At 36.8% G+C, this 23,116-nt stretch overlaps 1 protein-coding gene across 1 annotated transcript in view; it reads right to left on the reverse strand.

The window, feature by feature from the left end:
* LOC129248269 (cell adhesion molecule 1) overlaps positions 1 to 23,116 on the reverse strand; it is a 371,310-nt gene that overhangs the window by 43,075 nt on the left and 305,119 nt on the right. Inside the window, exons 8-10 of the mRNA XM_054887754.1 lie at positions 17,826 to 17,975; positions 3,689 to 3,778; positions 2,827 to 2,970 (exon numbers count right to left, since the gene is read on the reverse strand). Coding sequence (XP_054743729.1) covers positions 2,827 to 2,970; positions 3,689 to 3,778; positions 17,826 to 17,975 — 384 coding nt within the window. The remainder of the gene's footprint in view (positions 1 to 2,826; positions 2,971 to 3,688; positions 3,779 to 17,825; positions 17,976 to 23,116) is intronic.

A 23,116-nucleotide genomic window follows, 5' to 3' on the forward strand; every position in this document is an offset into this window, starting at 1 on the left:
GAAATAACAATATGAATCTAGTACGAGCGATAGCCATTGATGTTGTGAACAACATATTTAAATTTCAGACGATTCGGTTGAATAGTTCTTTTTTTTTTGACAACACCAGGCCGAAAAAAGTCGAGATAAATGAGTTTAAATTCTTAGATACGCTCTTTACCCGGACCGCTCTCTACCTAGTTAATGGGCTGTGGAAGCTGTAATATTGGGAATATCCGCATACAATTATCACAGTCCATTTTTAAGATCGAAATTCGAAATATCTAAAAAACAAATCGATTTTGTGAAATTTCTAGTCCACCCCTTAAGCAGACAGATCGATTTAAACTCATTTCGCCACACACGTGCGGATTTGTTGACAATTTTAGTTTTCCTCATATTTATAGCTCTTATTTTTCCACAAAGATGACTGGCTTTGAAGAAATGCTTGATGTTGTCATGTGTCCGCCCATGCGCACACTACAAAATTTCTTTTGAAACATAGAAAGTGTAAAAAAAGTGAATACCCATCTTGCATTTTAAACTAGACTTGCGCCTAAATTAAACGACTGTGTTTCGTCTTCCCCTCCTCACTTCTTTTCAATCCGCACTTGTGCGGCGAAATAAGTTTCAACCGATTGTTTCGATTTGTATCCCGTAAGTGGCCTGCTTTATTTGTGTGGGACATTTCTTCGCTTTATTTACATTTTTTGTTCTAAGTTTGTTCTCCTTCGAGCACTGAGAAACCAATTTAAAGAAAAGAAAATATCAAATTTTTATTGATTCTCTTAAAGCACTTTGTATGCGTGACAAATTTACTGCGTAAGTTATTAAAATACATGTGTTATGGTTATGCGCAATAGACTGTATGGAAAAAGCAGAGTTTTTAAAATCCATCCTTCTAAAAAAGGCCGAAAAAACTTTCTTGCTATATTTGAGGTTATGTAAAATATATGGTACTCTTTCTTCAAAAATATAATTATGGTTTCTTCAGTATTATCTGGCACTTTGTGTGTGTGTTTTTTTGTTGCTATAAGTACACTTTTGTGACTTTAAAGACAATATTATTTTATAACCTCGAAAGGAGCAAAAAATGAGATTTAAACTTTCAAAACATCAACTTTTATGAGAATCAACAAATTTTCAATAGCACTAAAATCATCTCAGAGTGGGCTTTTTAAGGCTATTTTTTCAAATTGTACATATTTTTTGAATTGAAACTTCTTAGGCGTCGATGGACGAGCGAGAATGGAGAGTAAAATTTCAAGGCCATGCAACGTTTTGGGCATTTTCGTTCCGCGAGAGAGAAAAAAGATATAACGTAGAGGAAAAGGAGAAAGAGAGAGAGCTATACCTTATATATTCTCGTATCATAGATACACTTTAGGCTATTTTTCATGAGTTTTTCCTTGTGGTTGCTAATTTTTAATGAGAAATAACACGGCGTACATTTTGGCGCTTGTTTGTTGGTGCAAACTTGTAGAAAATATATTTTTGGTGCCTACTGTGTGGGGCGTTGTTTGGTCCTTTTTTTGGCATTTGTTTTTTTTTTTTTGGTGCCTACTTTTTCGCGCTTATTTCCGTTTCCTGGCTAGTGCTGGTGCGTTCTATAAAGTGCCATCCATTCCGGCATTGGATTCATTGGTATTGCCTTGCGGTAATTTGTGCCGTTGCTGCGGTCCTGGAATCGCTGCGTTTGTGCAGGTGATAAATGCTCGGAGTAGTGCGCGTTGTTGCCACGGTCGACACTTCTCCGGTTTTTGTAAATTTTACCTATTTTTATTCTCTGCAAATGTTGTGAATTTATTTAGATATATATTCTTTCTCTCTCTCCCTCTCTCACTCTCATTCTCCCTCTGGTCTCTCCCTCTTTCTTTGTCTGCTTTGAAAGTTTCCCTTCTGTTATGTGTACTACGCTACACGCACTTTTTTTAACTTAAAATTTTAGTAGCTTCAAATTACAAAAACATAAATTTAAATTGAAATTTATTGCGGGGAGCGAAGGTTTGACCACACTAAAAGGCAAGGAGAGCGACTCAACACAGAAATTTCTTCAGAATTACCTCAGAAATTGCATATGCTAAAATCTGAAATTTTGTATGTTTGCTTATGGTACGGATGTTGATCCCGAAATCCCGAGATTTGAATTTTTTTAATTCCCGAAAATTTCGGAATTGTAGGCAAACAATCTCCTCCTCCTATTTGTGGTGGGCGTGTTGATGTTGTTCCACAAATGGAGGGACCTACAGTTTCAAGCCGACTCCGAACGGCAGATATTTTTATGAGAAGCTTTTTCATGGCAGAAATACACTCGGAGGTTTGCCATTGCCTGCTGAGGGGCGACCGCTATTAGAAAAATGTTTTTATTAATTTTGCTTTCACCGAGATTCGAACCAACAATCTCTCTGTGAATTCCGAATGATACTCACACATCAACCCATTCGGCTGCGGCGGCCACCGTTATTTATTTGCCTGTAATCCCAAAAAGTTACTTGTGACATTTTAAGCCATACTTCCGAACACTAAGTATATTTAGCTCAGATCGATATCTTAAACGTTATTTCTAATTTTCCCAAACAAGCTTGGTCACAAATATGAAAATTTAATTTGATCCCCAAAAAAATGTTTGGCTTTTGTTAATATACTCGCCCAACGCCGACGCAAGAAATCTCTTACCCTTTCCTTCAAAATAAATGTCGCCCAATGCGACTTGTCGTTCTGGTTCGCTCTCTGTTCAAGCATTTGCATCATTTCTCATGGGCTTCATAATGTAAATAAAATGCGCAATTGGAATTTACTGTTGATTTAAAAAATCCACTTCCGCTCTCACCACCATTCAATACTTACATTGATGATGCTCCCTCCCCGTGCCGAGATCCTGCGAATTCCATAAGCTCGATGTGGCACCAACAAATACATTATTCAGCGATGATGATGCCATGTCTGCCGCATTCGATTTTGTGCGATGAACTTTTTTATTGAAACGTTGATCTAGTTTGTTAAGAGCCCATCAATGTTGTTGGCAATCCAAATGGCAGTTATGCAATGTGGTTTTTGTTGTTGTTGTCGATGTCATCGTTTTGCAAAGAAATCAAATAAATAAATATAATAAGTCAACTATGTGGCAAATTGATCGTAAAAGCGCCATAAGTGGGTTGGTATACATAGTAACTAGTTGGTAGGTAAGTGGTCTCTCCTATTTAAACTTTATCGCTCACTACTACTCATGCACTTCACTCTGCCTGTGCTGTGTCACTTAAGTGACCCTCAACAATAACAACTGCAAACAACATTCAACAACAGCAACAACAACTTAAGAGACATAAAAGCGTTGCAATGGAATAATAAATGAGACAAGTGGATGCATTAAGTTGTTGAGGGGTTTGTTAAGGTAAGTTAAGGACGATAGAGTGAAAGGATGGATGCTAAGTGTAGCGTAAGGACTTTTACTCTTTACAACGCTACATAAGTCAGCTGCTCACTCTACGCATGGGAAAGTTAAATGTGATGACGCTATACTTGTTGGCTTGGTTTGGTTTGTTGTGAGGAGGAGAGCATGCGAGGAGATGGGGCGCGTGGGCGGACAGGAAGATGGGGGCAAAATAAACTCAATTCAAAAGTAAGAGAGCAAACATGCTGCATATTTAAATAAGTAGATTGTATTTATGTATGTGTATGTATGCATGCAGTGTGTTGCACTTATACGCACCTTTGTTGTTGTATTTAGCAATCACCACCGGCACAGTATTGAGTGCCACAGTTGGTGCTATTGTGGTCACTGTCGTTGTTTGCGGAATGTCTGCAATGAAACAAGTAAAAGCAGAAGAGAGTGCAGAGAGTATGTACGCAAAAAGGGAATTAAGCGAATTTAAGTGGAAATCGTTGGAATGAGCCGATTGGAAATTTAAATTAACGCATTTAATTTAAAGTGAAGATTAAAAAAAAAATTTTTTTTATATTAGATGAATTGAAAACCAAAATTTGATATGAAATGATAGTAGTTTATTTATAAAAAATGTTTAGTATTAAAAAAGGGCAAACTAGCCGAAAATATTCGAAATCAGGTACTCCAGGTAAATATGAAATACTACCAAGGCTGGAGAATTCACATCAAGGTTCATGAGATTGGATTTTTTTTTTGATATTTTTATTCTTGTTTTTCCCCTGCTTTTGAACTGATTCCACTCACCAGAGTGCGCATTGTGCGTACTTTTTTTATAATATTAAATTTAAAATAGCGGTTTTTTTTGGTGAATCAAGTTAAAGTTCGACTCTCGCTCATTCCTCCTCACAACATTCGTAAATCAGTTTAGAAAAATTGCCCCAAAAGTATTATAGGCACCTAAGAGTAGTTATCGCGCTATCTTACATTACTAAATGCGGCAAACACATCAAACGTACACACCTAACAACTTCAACGCGTCGAATTTTTGGAACTTAGTGAAGGTGCATACCTATTAAATTAGACTTTTTTCAATTTCAATCGCTTATTAACAAAAAATCATTATACATTTAATCTTCAAAATAATAGCCATCGCTAGCGACACATTTTTCCCATCTCTCAGGCAATTTGTGGATGCCGCGCCAAAAAAATTGGCCGTCTTTGGCCGCAAACCAATCATCGAGCCAATTTTTGGCTTCTTCGTGAGAATTGAAGCGCCCTCTCGGAAAGTGCGTGGCCCATCGATGCAAAGAAATGATAATCGGAAGGCGCTAAGTCTGGTGAGTAAGCCACATGCACCAGCGGTTCCCAATCGTACGTCTCCACCAATTCCTGGGTCGCTCTTGTTCGATGTGGCGGTGCATTGTCTTGAAGCGAAATTATTTTGTGACGCCGATCGCCATATTCTGGGCGTTTTCGGTTATTTAAGCAAGTATAAAAATACTCCTAGCGACATCTGTGATTTATTAATTTATTAATTGACATTTTCGAATAACGGTACTTTTAGTTATTCTTTTAATGTTAGCTTTGCTTGAGTGTACCAAGGCAGATGGATAGATGTCGACCTTTTCATACGCTTTTTTGTTGTTTTGTTAATTTTTTTGTTATAATACAAATTAAATTATTTAATTTTTGTAAATTTATGAACAACATCAACAGTTCTTTCAATTATTCTATAGCTTCTCGCAAATACGAAATTTTACTGTGTACGTAGACTTAAGACCTTTACTGTATATCAAATTTGAATGCAATGCTTGTCAACGATTTTCGGTAATATTTGCTCTAACAATACTCAGTTGAGCAGCTTTCACTTTTCAAGTTGATGAAACACATCATTTTGCGTATCATTGATAATGATTATAATTTTCCAATCAACTAAATAAAATAAAAGGTTTTGAGTAATGGATATCTGTTCACTCTAAACAAACACATCCCTGCATTGTCCTCTTAGATTCTGAAAAGCGAAATAACGGGATTAATAACCGCACCAACATCGCTATACGTTCAGTTATTATTTTAAGAGGACAGATACCTAAAAAAATTCGAAAAAAAAAACAATTTTTTTTTTCATAAAATGTTAATATAATCCTTTAAGAATATGTCAAAAAAAATTTTAGAACGTAAATTTAAGTATTTCTTATATTATAAATCGTCAACCGTGATGACTCTATTCTTTGCGTTCGAGCGCTGGGAGAGGTATAGTTACGTTGCCGACTTTAGACGCGTTTTTCCGAAAACTATATTTTTCGAGTTGGCGTACACGATAACTCGAAAAATTATTGACCGATCTCCCTGAAATTTTGCACACATCTTTTTTATGATATTATTTTCTATGTGAATTTTCAATTCGAAAATTTTTCGAGAAAATAATTTCTTCCGCGAATTTTTTTCCCATTTTTTAATTCATATAGAAATTATGACATTAATTAACAAAAAAATTTTTGGTTTTTTATATTCAGGTCACTGACGCCGATGTTACTATACCTGCCTATTGAGAAGCCTCGCTGCGACCTTCTTGGAAGAATTGAGTGTACATTCGCCATTTTAAATGATTCAAATAAAAAAAAAGTATATTATCTTAATGTATATGTAAATAAGCTGTATGCCAATTTTGAAAAAAATATATTGACTTCTTTATTTTAAATAACTTTTATGAAAATTAGGGAAAATAGAGTTATCTGTCCCCTTAACTACATACGAGCGCAAGGACACATCAAATTGACACCATATCAACTATCAAAATATGTATATTACAAAGGCCTAAAACGAAAGGCAGAAAAACGCATAAACAGGTTAATATAAATATAATTGTTAATAAATTTATAAACAATACACACTCACACACTTGTACACAAACACCCTATTATATATAATAATAAAATTATAAAGAATTTAAACTAACCCTATTTTTCCTTATTTCGGAATCGGCCACATATCGTTGACATACCCCGACAATATCTTTATTTTGACCTTTTCGCGCTCTATTATCTGCTTGTGTACTTTAACTGGGTTGTTCACAAATGTCAAATACGATTGACGTACGACGCCTCTTGCAAAAAATTATAAATTTTCCGGTGGGGCGATTAATTTTGCGCCACCTTGTACAAAACCTTTTGTTATCGACTTCAAAAATATATATTTTTTTTATTAGAACCAGCGATCTAAGTGTCAGTCAAAACAAAAAAATATGTAATGAATCAATTTTGGTAGGCATGCGACGTTGAAATCAAAATATATATTATTTTTAGAATTTTTAAACCCATCTTCAGAGTTAGCCAAGAAAAATATAAAAGTGTCTACCATTTCTTGCGAGTTCAAATTGCACCCCAACGTTTTGGTCTCGTTCATCATGAAATTAATCACATATTTCTGTTGTAAATTAACCACAAAATTATGTCTTCATGTACATTTGGTGTCGGTAACGAAACACCCTTTATATATATAATTGGTGCGCATCGTTAGCTGCCTGGCCGAGCACCTACTCCTATTTGTGATGTGCCTCTTGATATTATTTAAAAATAGAGGGACCTAATGCTTTGAGCCGTCTCCGAACGGGAAATGGTTATATGCGGAACTTTTATATGCCAGAAGTAAACTTGGATGTTTTTTGTTAAAAAAATCACTATAAGAAAAAAAAACTCTTCTATAATTTGGTGCTTAATGCCCATATTAAAAAATTCAAAACTAATTGCTCGTTAGTTAATAATGTTATTCATTTTAACTAGTCGCAATGTAAACTTTAAATAAAAAATAAAAAAAATTAAAAAAAAATGTCCATTTTGAGCTTCGAAGGCGGGCCCTACCGAATGGTAATCATGCACAATTGTCAATGATGCTTTCCATTTCAATTCAACCGGGCTATTCGGGACATGTTCTTCGATTTCGATCTAACTCAAATACATATGTTGCTCTCTGGTCAAAAAAATGAGACACGCATTTTTTTGTTCGCCCGAAAAAATTTTTTCTCAAGATTTATCGGCAATTTTGTTTTTCGGCTCAAAATCGATTTTTTTAATTATATAACAAAATTTTTATTTATTTTGTACAAAATTTTCAACTACTTTTGTGCTGTTGTGTGTACAATTAAAAAAAAAATTTCTTATAACGGGTGGCTAAATTTCAAGGGCCAATGTTGAATGTGAACCACACCTTATTTGAAAGAAATGATGTACGTCGATAAGCCAGCAACAATTTAAGAGCTAAAGGATGAGATAATTCGGCACATTAGCGGCATAGAACCTCAATTATGCCTCAGCGTCATCGAAAATTTGGACCATCGGATGGAGGTGTGCCGCCGAGGCCGCGGCGGTCATTTGGCCGATATTTTGTTCCATACGTAATTGTAGCTCAATTTTATTATCAATATTATCATAATAAAGAGAAATGACAATAATTTCCTAAAAAAATTCTTTTTTATTTAAAATCAACACCGAAACTTAACCATTCTTTATAATTAAACAAATCAATTTTGAGCCGAAAAATAAAATTGCCGATAAATCTAGACAAATTTTTTTTCGGGTGAACAAAGAAATACGTGTCTCATTATGTTGACCAGAGAGCAACATATTTGAGTTACAGCGAAATTGAAGAACATGTCCCAAATAGCCCGGTTGAATTGAAATGGAAAGCATGCAATGGCATACAGAAATTCCAAACTCAAAATTTGCCCTTGAGAGCTTGAGACGAAATGCAGTTGTATGTTTTGCATTCGCTCAGAAGTTGAGTTGGAAAAATATATGCACATTTCCCAATCTGCCTGATGTTCTTTAACAAATTAGAAGTTATGCACCTTGCCGTTGCATGGGTACTCTTGCTACTACTACTACTTTGGGGCTACTAATATAACTAACTGTTAATATTCATGTGAAATTAGTGATTTATTTATTTTATAGAATTCTCGTTACAAATTGCAATTTATTTGCCTCCTACGACTATTCAAATAATTTCATTAAATTATCCGTTTCATATTCCACAATAAATTTCAATGCTTCATCTCTCCAATTAACTAAAATTCCCCACAGATTTAAGTGCAAAAATTTCCTAATTAGTAATTTCCTACAATTGCATAACTTACGATCTCATAGGTTCAGGAAATGCATCAGGAAACACACATATACCCAGACACATACCCAGGCACATTAAATAAATTTAATTATTTGCAACCAAAATCTTTCGATTTAATTTCCAACACCAGCTTAATAATTAACACATGCTTTCAATCCACATCGCTGGTCGGCCACAGACGACTTGACTATTGACCCAAGTGGCTAGAGGGCAACTAAGTGAATATTACCGCTAAAACACCTATGCATGTATGGTTGCCTGTATATATGTGTGTGTGAGTGTGTATGGCCATGAGTATATATATGCGTTTATATTTTAACTCAACTCCATTACAATTAGTGCCACATTAATTATGCAATACTTATCGGTTGTTGCAACCAAAGCCAAGTAAACAAGGACCCGAAGGACACAAGAAATTTACTAAAACCACAACGATGTAAGTAGATATGCAACAAACTATTGCTTACCACCTATTCACTTTGCAATTTCACATATATCCCTATAGTTGTGCACATGTAAGCCTATTCTAAGGCGCACTAACGAGCCACTTGGCTAAGAAGTGAGCTTAATGCAGTAAATTTTCTTATAAATAATTAAATAATACATTTATGTATGTTGGTTTACAAGTAGATAAATATTCAAGGTGTTTGTGTGGATATGCATAGATAAGTGCGCATATGTATTTGTATGCATGCGTGTGTGTGTGTGCTGGAGGTGATCTTAGTTGCTTGTTGATTTTACTTGTTTTATATGTCGGCTTTGGAAATATTTGTGTGTAATTAATCAATCACCTAGCGCAGTACATTCCAACAACAAATAATCCACAAATGTTACACATTTATCTTTAAAGTGAGACAGAATTGCTGATTTTACTTATGTACATGCGCCAGCGTTTGCTTTACACTTTAGGGTTGCGCTGAGCGGAAGCACTTTCGGCTGATATAGACCGGCGCTTTGGTAGCTTTGAAAAGCGCTGGGCCAAGTTTCATCACCAACACAATGGAAGTTTGAGCATTTTGAGGCAGTTTGAGGAATGAACTTAAGCAAAACTTTGGTTATATTACCACAACAGACATTGCAGTACCATTGGTAATAAAGAGCAGTTAGGCATGAAATGGAGAGAGCTGACATATGAGGTCCAAAGCAGCTCTATTTATTCAACAGTCAGCAGCAAAGACGCAGGAATGAAAGCTAGACTATGGTTCCAGAAATAGTAAACCAATGGGGGTGGGGGGCCGCAAAGATCAGATTTATGAGACGCCCCATCATTTTCAGACATACAAGGTCATGAATCGCTCTATCCGAAATTTTTGGCAAATGGCGGCGTACGTCATATTTGTCACTTGCGAACTAGACAGCTACGGTATAGAAACAGGTAAGCAATGGAGCACAGTGTAAAGATAAATAATAAAAAAAGTGCGTCTAGCGTAGTACACATAACAGAAAAAGAAACTTTGAAGGCAGACAAAGAAAGAGGGAGAGACCCGAGAGAATGAGGCAGAGAGAGCGAGTAAGAATATATATCTAAATAAATTCACAACATTTGCAGAGAATAGAAATAGACAAGATTTACAAAAAACGGAGAAGGGTCGAGCGGTATACGTAAATGCCGGACACAAACCGTGACAACAACGCGCAATGCTCTGAGCGCTTATCGCCCACACAAACGCAGCGTTTCCAGGACCGCAGCAACGGTACAAATTACCGCAAGGCAATACCATTCAATCCGACGCCTTTATAGTACGCACAAGCACTAGCCAGGAAACGGAAATAAGCGCCAAAAAGTAGGCACCAAAACACACCAAAAAACTTTGGACCAAAAAGCGCCCCAACAGTAGGCACCAAATATTCAATTCGTACTTACGCTCTCGCGAAAAGACTGCAGAACTATCATAGGTATGCTGAGAGGTCATAACCTGTTGCCTGCACATGCGTACAAGATGGGGATTGCTAACACGGACAATTGCAGGAAATGCAGAGAGGATGTTGAGGAATCTTTAGACTACCTTCTGTGCGTCTATCTGGCATTATTAAAAACGCGTTTAAAATGCCTGGGAGCCCCATTGTTTGAGGGTCTGGAGGACGTCTCAAAAGCGGATCTCCCAGCGCTGCTTAGATTCGCCAAAAATGCTGACATCCTACATGATGTCTACTTTCAGTATTCATAGAGGTCGGTCTCCATCTGGTATCGCTAGGGACCAAAAGGTCTATGCGTGGCTTATTGCCAACCAGGCTAACCTAATCTAACCTATGATACTGGGCAGTTCCGGCGAAATTGGATGAAATCTGTTTTTTTTTCATGGCTTAACATTTTTTATTTTTTTATTTTTTTAGTCGGATATATGCCAAATGCTAGGAAGCCAACGGAGACTCCTAATTCGGCTTTAGAAATTGATTGAGACCACGCAAACCTCTCCTATGTGCTCATGTCCTCATTCAAAATTGCAAAGATGTGCAAAAAAGCGCTTTCATTTGCTTTATAGATTATGTGAAAGCCTTTGATGCAGTGCAACAGGACAAGCTATTTAATGTAGTACAATCAGTTGACATCGAGCAAAAGGAGTTGCGCTGTTTACAAAATCTATATTGCAACCAAACCGGAGAGGTTAGAATAAATAACGAAAATACAAACGAAATTGAAATATTGAAAGGCGTTAGACAGGGGTGCGTATTGCCACCTCTTTTATTCGATACTTACAATGAAGCATATTTTCAGGATACACTTCATAATGCTCAAGAATTGCTGATGGAACGACACTTGTTGCGGACAATATGAAAGACCTACAAAGCCTCTTAGATAAGGTTGGTGAATACAGCCAAAAATACGGCCTCAAGATCAATGTCACTAAAACTAAAATCATGGCGGTATGTAGAAAAAATATTTGCAATAATTTAGTCTTATTGATGTGAGTCCATCATAGAAAGAGTATCCAAAATCAGATACCTCGGAAGTTGGATTAATGAGAACTGAAGCTGCACTAAAGAAATCAAGACACGAATGGAAATGGCAAGATCAGCATTCTGTAACTATAAGAAAGTGGTCTGCAGTCATCAAATTAACAAATGCTACGCATGGTCTGCACTTTTGTATGCCGTGGAGATATGGGCCCTTAAAGTGGTTACGGACATGAACAGGATAGAAGGCTTTGGAATGTCGATATATAGGCGAATGTTGAAGATTTCATTTCACGTTTCTAATAGTGAAGTTCTTCGACGAATAAGCCGGAGTAGGTACATAGCTTCTCGCGGCGGTGAAGTGAAGGAAGACAGCTTACTTAGGGCATATTCTACGAAATCACAAGTACAAAATGTTGCAACCCATCCTGGAAGGAGAAATACAAAGTACAGTAGAAGCCCGATAAGTGCAATACCTATAACTGCAATTTCGCGGAAAGTACAATTCGATTTTGAGTCCATAGAAAACTCGAAAAGAGCAATAAAAAATTGCAATTTTCGGGCGCAAAAGAATTCTTGTTCGAAGAAATTTTTTACTTAATACGGCAATGTTCATCGCGCGCGAAGACACAGCTTTATAGCTATGCACAGTTCTGGTTCTCGGAATTATTGCGACCAAAAACACTGTTCTCACGCTTTGTGATTTTTGATTTTTACAAATAACTGTAAAATTGTAGCGCTGATATCATAAAATATGGCATCGAATCGTTTGTGACATTCAACACGCGTTAGTTTCAAGCTGGTTCTTGAGAGTAAAACAATCGTTCGGAGTTTGAATCATTTTTTTTTGCTTTCATCAAATAAAATCATGGGAAAAGTGAAAAAGAATCTACATTTTCTTACATTCAAAGAAAGAGATGAGATTCTCCAAAAAATTGAAAAAGGTGTTAAACAACGAGATCTTGCATTCGAATACAAAGTTGATTGCGCAACGATTTGCCGAATAAAAAAACAATCCCGTTCATTAAAAGAAAATGCATACAATTCGTTTTCACTTGGAAATAAACGGAAAACTTTGCTGTTTGCCAATCATCCAGAGCTCGAGAAGCGTTTGTACCAGTTTTTCATGAATCAGCGGCGACGAAATGCTCCTGTTTCTAGCTTGATATTGAAAAGCAAAGCATTAAAAATATTTGATTAAATAAAAAAGGATGGAGAACAATTCAATGCAAGTGATGGATGGTTTTCGCGATTCAAGAAACGCTTCGGACGTCGCTATTTGACCGTGACTGGTGAATCATTACTTGTGATCCAGAAGCCATTGAGCCATTTAAGGAAAAATTGACGGCGAGAATCGCTGAAAAAGGATATGTAATTAACATCACAAATATATAATGCTGATGAAACGGGACTCTTTTGGAAACTTTTGCCAAATAAGACCTACGTTTCGAAAGATGAAAAGAGTGCTCCAGGCAACAAAGTTTCAAAAGATCGAATCAGTGTTCTTTTGTGTGCAAATGGTGATGCCATTGGATATCGAAATTGACGACCCCCTTCTTGTTGGAGGATTACAACGGTTAAATGAGATGGTCGAAAACTATGTGGGTGAAGCAGACACAGATGAAATCCGCAATTGGGTTTTGGAATTAGAAATAGATGAAGGTGATAGTGAAGCCAATGAACCCGAAGATACTACTCAAGAAGAAACAACCGAAAAAGTCCAGCATGAATCGATTTTTGGCTGTGTCAATACAATTTTGAAATGGGGTGAACAGAACGATGTACAGTCATTCAATCAGATGGCTTGTTTGCATGATATCGGATCAAAAGCACTTGAAAAGTGTTACGAGAAAACGCAATCGAAAATAACAAAGTTTTTCCAAAAAAAATAATTGAATTTTGGAGCACACACTCATATGTCCTTCCGCATTGATCTCTTTGTATTAATTTCAATAAATATGTGTTCATTTCTCTTGAATATTGACCTTTTGAGCTCATTAATTGCATTGGATAGAGTTAAAATATTTTTCCCTAGGTATTCCTCGATCCACAAGAGAAATTCGCAAAAGTGCAATTTTTCGCTAAGTGCAATCATTGCTGAAATTTTCCAATTGTACTTATCGGGCTTCTACTGTATTGGATCAAAACAAATATCATGTTTGCGTAATATATAGGGTGGGCCATATAGCGTTTGCTTTTTGAACCACCTACATTTTTGAGAATGGTAACACAAATGACATGTCAAATTCGTTCTTAATTTACTTAAAGGTTAGACATTTACGAAATGGGACGCTATACGCTTGAACAAAATTGGGAAATATTGAAAACCTATTTCCAAAGTGGTGAGTCTTCTTCTTCTTTTCTGATTTTCACATCGGTGGCTACGTCAGTAAGCAAAATTGTCGGATTTGGGGCTCAGAAAATCCACACGTTACTGTAGAGAAGCAAATGCATCCACAACGAGTCATTGTTTGGTGCGGATTTTGGTCTGGCGGCATCATCGGGCCATTTTTTTCGAAAATGAGCGAGGAGCCGCGGTTACAGTAAATCGCGAGCGATACCGTGTCATGCTCAACGAGTTGTTTCAAAAAATTGAAGAGGATGACTTGGATGACATTTGGTTTCAACAGGACGGTGCAACTTGTCACACTGCCAAAGTTACACTCGAACTCTTGGCTACCGTTTTTGAAAACCGAATAATCAGCCGAAATTCCGATATCAATTGGCCGCCTCGGAGCTGTGATTTAAGCCCTTTGGACTATTTTTTGTGAGGAGCCGTTGGACAAATGCTATGCGAACCATCCAGAGACGATTGATGCTTTGCAACACGAAATCGAAGTAGCCACTCATGAAATTGGAGCCCAAACAATCGAAAATGTGCTTAAAAATTGGGTTGATGGAATGGCCTACTGTAAAGCCAGTCGTGGCAGTGATTTGAATGACATTATTTCTCATTCATAAATAACAATGTTCAATCTTCAAAATAAAAAAAAAAGTTTGAAAAAATATTGATTAGTTTTTTTTATAGCCGATTCAAAAAGCAAATTTTACATGGCCCACCCTATAGGTATATCTAATAAGAGATGTTATTTTGATATTCAAAGAAAAATGCTATTTTTTAAAATAATAGGACTATGAATAAGTTCCTTGCGGTTTTACAACAGATGGCGTAACTTGATTATTATTCCATCGATCCACATTTCCAAACATTCATTGGAGAGCTACTGTCGTAAGGCACAAACGTCAGTATAAGTTTTTTATTTGAAGCGTAAACAACAATATTTTTACCACACTTGAAAATGTCGAATTTCGTGCCAAATAATGTGTTTTTGCGGGGAATTCTTCTTCATTATTTTAATATGAAGAAAAAAGCAGCCGAAAGTCATCGTATCTTGGTGGAAGTTTATGGTGAGCATGCTCTAGCTGAGCGAACGTGCCAGAAGTGGTTTGCACGCTTTAAAAGTGGTGATTTTGGCTTGGAAGACGAAGAACGCGAGGGTGCGCCGCCAAAGTTCATGGATACCGAATTGGAGGAATTGCTCGATCAAGATCCGGCTCAAACGCAAGAAGAGGTTGCAAAAACTTTGGGAGTTGATCAAACAACCATTTCCAAACGTTTAAAAGCCATGGGAATGATCCGAAAGGTAGGCCATTGGGTGCCGTATGAATTGAAGCCAAGAGACGTTGAACGCCGTTTTATGGCATGCGAACAACTGCTTCAACGGCACAAAAGAAAGGGTTTTTTGCATCGAATTGTGACTGGCGATGAAAAGTGGGTCCATTACGACAATCCAAAACGTCGGGCAACGTATGGATACCCTGGCCATGCTTCAACATCGACGTCGGCGCAGAATATTCATGGCCTGAAGGTTATGCTGTGTATCTGGTGGGACCAGCTGGGTGTTGTGTATTATGAGCTACTGAAACCGAATGAAACGATTACGGGGGATGTCTACCGATGACAATTGATGCGTTTGAGCCGAGCACTGCGAGAAAAACGGCCGCAATACGCCGATAGACACGACAAAGTTATTTTTCAACATGACAATGCTCGGCCACATGTTGCACAAGTGGTCAAAACATACTTAGAAACGCTCAAATGGGATGTCCTACCCCACCCGCCGTATAGTCCAGACCTTGCGCCATCCGATTACTATCTCTTCCGATCGATGCAACATGGCCTGGCTGACCAGCACTTCCGTAATTACGATGAAGTCAAAAAATGGATCGATTCGTGGATTGCGGCAAAACCGACCGAATTTTTCACAAAGGGAATCCGTGAATTGCCAGAAAGATGGGAAAAAGTAGTAGCAAGCGATGGACAATACTTTGAATATTAAATTTGTAACCATTTTACGTCAATAAAGTTTCAAATTTCGAAAAAAAACCGCACGAACTTATTCATAGTCCTATTAAATGATCGGATGTTTATTTCATTAGAAAGAGGAAGTAATGCCGTTTATAGTGGAAAATAACATCAGGCAAATGACCACCACGACCACGCTTACAGGACAATATCCTCTTCATGAAATTTTCTGTAACCCAATTGCTAAGTGGATGCCCTATGTCCTCGATAGCCTCGCGAATTCCATCTTTGAAGCCTTGAATCGACCCTGGGCTGTTGGCGTAGACCTTCTCTTTCCAGTGGCCCCAAAGAAAAAAGTCACAAGGTGTTAAATCACAAGATCTCGGTGGCCAATTGTGATCACCTCTTCGTGAGATAAACCCGGTCCGGAAACTTTTCGCGTAAAAGATCAATGGTTTCGTTGCTTGTGTGGCACGTAGCGCCGTAATGTTGAAAATAAACGTTGTCCAGATCAATACCATCCAATTTCGGCCATAAAAAATCGTTAATCATCTCTAATTTAACCTAAATAACACCTGTTATTGGAAAACCTTTTATTAGATACTGGACAGACAGAGGAAACAACAGAGATTTTTGGAATGAGGCAAGAGACAGAGAAGCTTTTAGCGAAATCACAAACAATATTAGAAATATCAAATTGTAAATTGTAAATGAATTGTAATAAAACTTGAATTGTACGATCGGTTACGTTCGAAAACGAGCAGGCAAAAAAAGAAAAACAAGAAGCAGTGGACCACGCAAAGGTTAAAATAAAGATTTCCATCGCTCAAAATTATGATAATCTGCATAATAAGAGACTCTTGAGAGACGTTAACTATGTAGCGCCGATGTAATCCGTTTCGCAGTTAGATCGATTTAATAAATCATAACTTTTATAAATTTATATTATATGTATATACATATATATATATAATTGACACGTATACCCTTCGCCAAACACCCAAAGCTCCTCCTCCTTTTTGTGGTGTGCGTCTTGATGTTGTTACACAAATGGAGGGACCTACAGTTTCAAGCCGACTCCGAACGGCAGATATTTTTATGAGGAGCTTTTTTATGGCAGAATTACACTCGGGAGTTTCGCATTGCCTGCCGAGGGGCACCGCTATTAAAAAAATGTTTTTCTTAATTTCGTAAAAAAATAAGTCAAATGAACTGAAGGCAAATAAATAGTCGACATTGTTAATAAGTTCCTGTGCTGTATTTTTGTACCGCAGTGAATGTCTGCGGCATATCTTTATCTTTTCGTTTCTTCTTTGCTTAATAGAGCTTGAGGTTTTTGAGCCGCAGCGCTAGTAATGTGAAAATACTGAAAAGTCTTACAGAACCAGCCTCATATTTAATAATAAAAAAAAATTAGAAAAAAAAATACACATGTAAATAACTTCAAATTTCTTTTTCTTCTATATGTAGTTAGTTGTTGTATTTTAATTCCCTGTGTAAAGAAATATGTAATTACCCTATTTTCCATAAGGGACCACACTAACCCAAATGAATACCCCATAACCGCAAAAGCTTCTTATTCGTTTACTTATCAAATTTCTAGCAGCAGCTTTTATTAGCTAATATTAATTAAGTCAACGTTGTACCCACAAATAGTACTTTTATCTTTTCACTCACAAGCCACTCATGAGCTTGAACTAATGATGTTAAAGTACTAATAGAGTTGAAGCTGAACCTAAACACTTACAACTTGTGAACTGGCCCAATGTGGCGAAACCCAAAATTTGTAAATTCACAATGCCCGATCTGAGCCATCTGCCACAAACGGATAGGCATGTATGTACGATTAAGCTTGCCGGCACTCAACCTAAATTGACAGCATTTTATTATATGAGTATATTTTAAATAAACACTCACACGTCAACCAACTTTCGTCTCGAACAAATGCCACGAAATCTAAAATTCCTCAGCCATGCGCATATACGAGTATGTATATGTGTGAGTGTATATAATATATGTATGTATGTTTGTATGCATGTACGTATGTATGCCTGCATGTGTGTATGTATGTGTGTGATTTTACGAGTACTTGTATATGCAAACACATTTGTTAGTTTATTACATTCATCGTTCACTTACGATAGAGTTTAATTGTGCCATCTGTGTCGCCCAGCGAATTCTTTGCCACACAACGATATGAACCGAAATCCAGTATGTCAACATCGTTTATGGTTAATCGCATCGTTATTTTGTAGCCAGTCTCAAAGGTTTCGGGCACAAAACGTTCACCTGCAATAAAATGAAAACAATTTTCAATGAAATGTAATGAAAACATCTGATGAAAAGTTAGTAAGAATATGAGCGATTTATTTAAGTACATAAGCACATAAGTGTATAAGTGCACCACCATTTAGTTAGTTTGCTTGCATGCATATGTACGTGTGTATATTTGTGTAAACAACTTGGCTATTTGCCAAGTTACCCTGCTGGTAAAAATAGTAGTTGTGAACTAGAATACGACCAGTTCACTTTTCACCGCAACTTGTTCGTGTTCTATATTTTTCCTTGGTTAGTTAGTGGTACTAACTATCACATACGCCAATATTGGGCCAAAAACAATCCTGATCAAAGCGTGATAAAGCAGCTCAAACGGTGGCCAAAACAGGACTAACGGCCAGGAAGGTTCCATGTGTTATGTACTTGGTGGGACTTGAAAGCAATCATTTAATATCAGTTGCTTTCGTACGGCCAAACACTAAATGCAGATCTCTACTGTAAACAACTGGACCGTTTGAAGCTAGCATTTGACCAGAAACGGTCTGAATTGGCCAACCGAAGAGGTGTTGTGTTCCATCAGGACAAAGCGAGCCATACACGACTGTAGTGACTCGCCAAATAATACGAGAGCTTGGTTGGAAAACTCGAATGCATTCACTATATAGTCCGTACTCCGCACCAAGCGATTACCATCTTTTTCTCTCATTACAAAACTTCCTGAGTGATAAGAAATTGGTATCAAGAGAGGATTCTGAAAAACGATTACTAGAGTTTTTCGCCAATAAGGACCAAGGCTTTTATGAAGGAGGTATTATGAAGCTCTCTTTAAACAACAAATTATGCAACAAAGCTTTCCATATTTGAACAAAATTGGGCAATCCAAAATATTTTAAATCAAGTTTTGAATTTTACGCAAAAAAATGGACCTCAAACTTATATTTTTAATGCAGCCATAAACTACGAAATTTTACTTATCCGGCCATGCAGAATACCAACTCATACTAGCCAAAAAAATTCTAGATTAGGTTGGGTTGGACTTGGCTTATCCTGTAGATCGCACACAGTCCAGAAATCGATCCACAGTTTAGATATTTTAAGTAGGCTGCTAATTTTCTTTATCTGCAACGCTCTGTAAGGTTAAAAATGATGCAGAACCTTAGCAGTTTATTCATGTTTTGCTAAGAGCAGGAAGAAAAAATTTCAATGAAATATTTTTCTAAAATAATCAGTTTCAGTTTCATGCACATAACAGAAGTGAAACTTTCAAGGCATACAAAGAAAGAGGGAAAGACCAGAGAGAATGAGAGAGCGAGAGAGAGAGAGAGAGAGAGAGAGAGAGAGAGAAAGAATATATATATAAATAAATTAACAACATTGGAGAGAATGCAGAGAATACAAAATAAACAAAATTTACTAAAAACGGAGAAAGGTCGACTGATGTAGGTAAACGTCGGACACAAACCGTGGCAACAACGCGCACTACTTCGAGCGTTTATCACCCGCACAAATGCAGCGATTCTAGGACCGCAGCAATGGCACAAATTACCGCAAGGCAATACCAAAAAATCCGACGCCGGAATGGATGGCACTTTATAGTACGCACAAGCACTAGCCTGGAAACGGAAATAAGGGTCAAAGAGTAGGTACCAAAAACAAAACGCCAAAAAAATCGGGACCAAAAAACGCCCCAAACAATAGGCACCAAGGAAATATAAGCCCAAAAAGTAGGCACAAAAAATATATATCCCACAAGTTTGCACAAACAAACAAGCGCCAAAAAGTAGACAGTGTAATTTCTCACTAGAAATTAGCAACCACAATGAAAAACTCATGAAAAATAGCCTAAAGTGTATCTCAGATATATATAAGGTATAGCTCTCTCCCTTTTTCCTCTGTTTTCTCTCTCGCGGAACGAAAATGCCCAAAACGTTGCATGGCCTTGAAATTTTAGTCTCCATTCTCGCTCGTCCATCGACGCCTAAGAAGTTTCACTTCAAAAATCACTCCACTCTATTTGAAGTTTTCAAAGTAGCCAAGGGTTATTTCAAAATACGCTCCCTGATGCTCTTTTAAATCATCCTAATTGTTGGCGTCACAGTCCAGGTTGAGCCCTGGCTTGCTTCAATAATGTCGTCCAAGAATGTCGATCGTTTCCAGTCATCCTTCAGTTTTTCAGTCCAAAGATCTTGGAAACGTCATTATCTATTGTATATTAATCCAGGTTCCCTTGGGTGATCCTTTTACAAGGCACATTCAACTGTACTACTATTGTAGTTCTCTTTTTCCAATTTCGTTTGGACCCATCATCCCATACTCCCCTCTTAAGACGCTGAACATTGATGTAGTCGGCGACTTGGAACTCGCTTAGCTCAACTAGGCATTCATTGTTGTAACGTAGGCGATAGTTGACGTGATCTATCCGCATCGGCCCAAGGATGTGGCGTAGGATTTTTTGCTCAAATACGTTTAACTTTTCTTCATCCGCGTTACGTACCTCCAAGGATTCAAAAGCATAAGAAACACAAGGTCTAATTATTGTTTTATAGACTTTCAGTTTCGTTCGCTTAGAAAGAGGATCTTGGAAGGAAGGTCACCTTTTGCTTCCAAAATATTTGACCAACCCCACCCCTTCAGATGTACAACTGCCGATCAATATGGCAGATTTACATTCATATGAAACTTTTCTACAGCAAAAAAATGTATGTAGATTTTAAAATAAAAATCACATAAAAATTTAGATTCTTCCAGGTTTCACTATTTTTATTCAAAATACGGCAATTACCAATTATATGTGAAAAAATACATCATTTAAATGTCAACCACGAGAAGATCTACGGGTAAAATCTAACAAGAAGTCGATTCATGAATGCATAATTGCTAGAGATATCGATTTGGAAGATTGTTTAGTAACAATTTGCGCTAGAGCAGCAATATTCTCATGAGAACGTTCAGTTTTTGGTCTGCCAGTCCTTTTTTATTCTCGAGAGAACCAGTGCATTGAAAATTGTTCATCAACCATTGGATTTGCACCCAAAATGAATGAGCTCTGCGAAAATGGGCAGGTCACTATTTACTGCATGCCAGGACACAAAGGAATAGAAAGGAAATGAGAGAGCCCATGAGCTCGCTAAAGCCGGTACTCACTTGCCGAGATTGAGCTGGAGACGCAATCGATAAGGAAACACTTAGCGTCATACAAAACTGCCAAATTTATGCTAAGGACTTGGAATACAAAAACTACAACTTTATTTTATCACTCTCTAGGCAAGGCTGCAAAATATTGGTTGGAGTACTGACAGGACACTGTCTAACGCAGCCAAAATGGGATTAGTCCAGAGCGATGCGTATAACACAAGCAACGAAATGAATGCAGGGGTACTTTGGAACACCTACTTTGCGACCCGCCAAATGTGCTTAGGATCAACATATTTTTCATCCTTGGAGGATATTATTGACAACAGGCTGAAGAGCTTGCTAAAACTGACGAAGGGCTGCATTAAGAATTACAAAACATGATGTTATCGACTCCAAATACATAGCAACGGACCTAGAGGTCTAGAGGTGAGACCTTTGCTAAATCAGCTTGCACTACCTAACCTAACCCTTAGATTGTCGACTCATTTAGACAAATATTTTCACCGAAAAAATCACGAAGTTTGCGATATATTGTTCTTAAATATCGGCATTTTCATACTAAGTTTCAATAATTTTAACGCGTTGTTCTATCCTGTAAAACTATACATCTGTCTACTTGACAAATATCAAAGATGACATAAAAAAGCTACCGTCTGGGAATTATTCACTACTGACATCACTATATGACCTTTGAAAGATTCCATAGAATGTTGTCCTGCTAGCATGACTTTTCTCTGCAGGGTGGCTATTTGCCCAGTTGTATACTGCTACTTATACACATACAAATATTATAATGATGGTGTCTGTTGCAAGTGCATTAAACTGGTGTAGATAAAGAGCTCTTAGCATCGCTTTAATTATTTGCTGTCTTTACCGGCTTATAAGTGTAGAATTTTGTCACTAAACGAAATTTGACACATGCAGATATTTTGGAGAAGTGAGTTGAAGCTTGAAATTATTTTTATTTTAAAAAAGTTAACAGTAAAAAGTATAAAATTTTTTAATTCCCTGAATTTGAATAACAGTCATTAGGCTATGTAGGTTACAAGGGCTAGGTAGGTTGGTTGTGTGTGATGCAATGAATGCTAATACTTTTGCGAAAACAAAAAAAATAAAAATAAAATAAAAAAAAAATAAAAATTTAAATAAAAAATTAGAAAATAAAAATAAAAATTATTTCAAATAAATTTTCTATTGCTTGCTTAGTACAACTTTGAACAACGAAATTGTGATATATGCAGTTCCTAGGGATGCTTTTCATAGAAAGATTTAATCTGAAACTTGTAATACCTATAAGCCGCGTGATTTCCTTCAAATTTTGTACCACTTATTTTAAGACTGAATATTTTAAATATTTATATATACATTTTGAAGAAATTGATGCACTTAAAGAAGGCGAGCTCGAATTTTGGGCAGTTTCTCAATATAAAAATTAATTTAAAAAGTTGAAATTTCAAGTTAAACTACACGGACTTGAGCGACTTAACAGGGTGGAACTGGCTTACAAATTTTTATCAAAAATTGTATGTTTAGAAAAAATATTTGATTAGTTATATTAATGGGGAACTTATTGTGGAATGTATAGGCAAGATTTTTTGAAACTAAATTCAGGACATAAAATACGAATTCAATTTCGAATACAAAAAATAAAAAAAATATACCCATAATATTTTTGTTTTCGAGACCCAGGTTAGCCGTGTAATCTTGAAAATTGGACGGTCTTATGCAGATGATTTTATAAAAATAAAGTAAAAACACAAAATGATACGAACTGCAAATTCATGACATTTATTATCAAATGTGGGTTTCTATTCCATTTAAGATTTGTGGTATATCCTTTGCAGTAACAACTGCCTGTAATTGTCTTGGCATTGATTCCACCAATTTTGGAGACAATATTTTTCTAAAAAGAATTTCGTGGTACGATTATTTGATTGTTGTGGAAAACCGTGCTCCGTATAATCACTTTCAGTTCAACGGTTAAACGTATTGCCATATATTCAAATTTGACTGGTGTA

Source organism: Anastrepha obliqua, chromosome 5, assembly GCF_027943255.1.
Source record: "Anastrepha obliqua isolate idAnaObli1 chromosome 5, idAnaObli1_1.0, whole genome shotgun sequence".
Lineage (NCBI taxonomy): Eukaryota > Metazoa > Arthropoda > Insecta > Diptera > Tephritidae > Anastrepha > Anastrepha obliqua.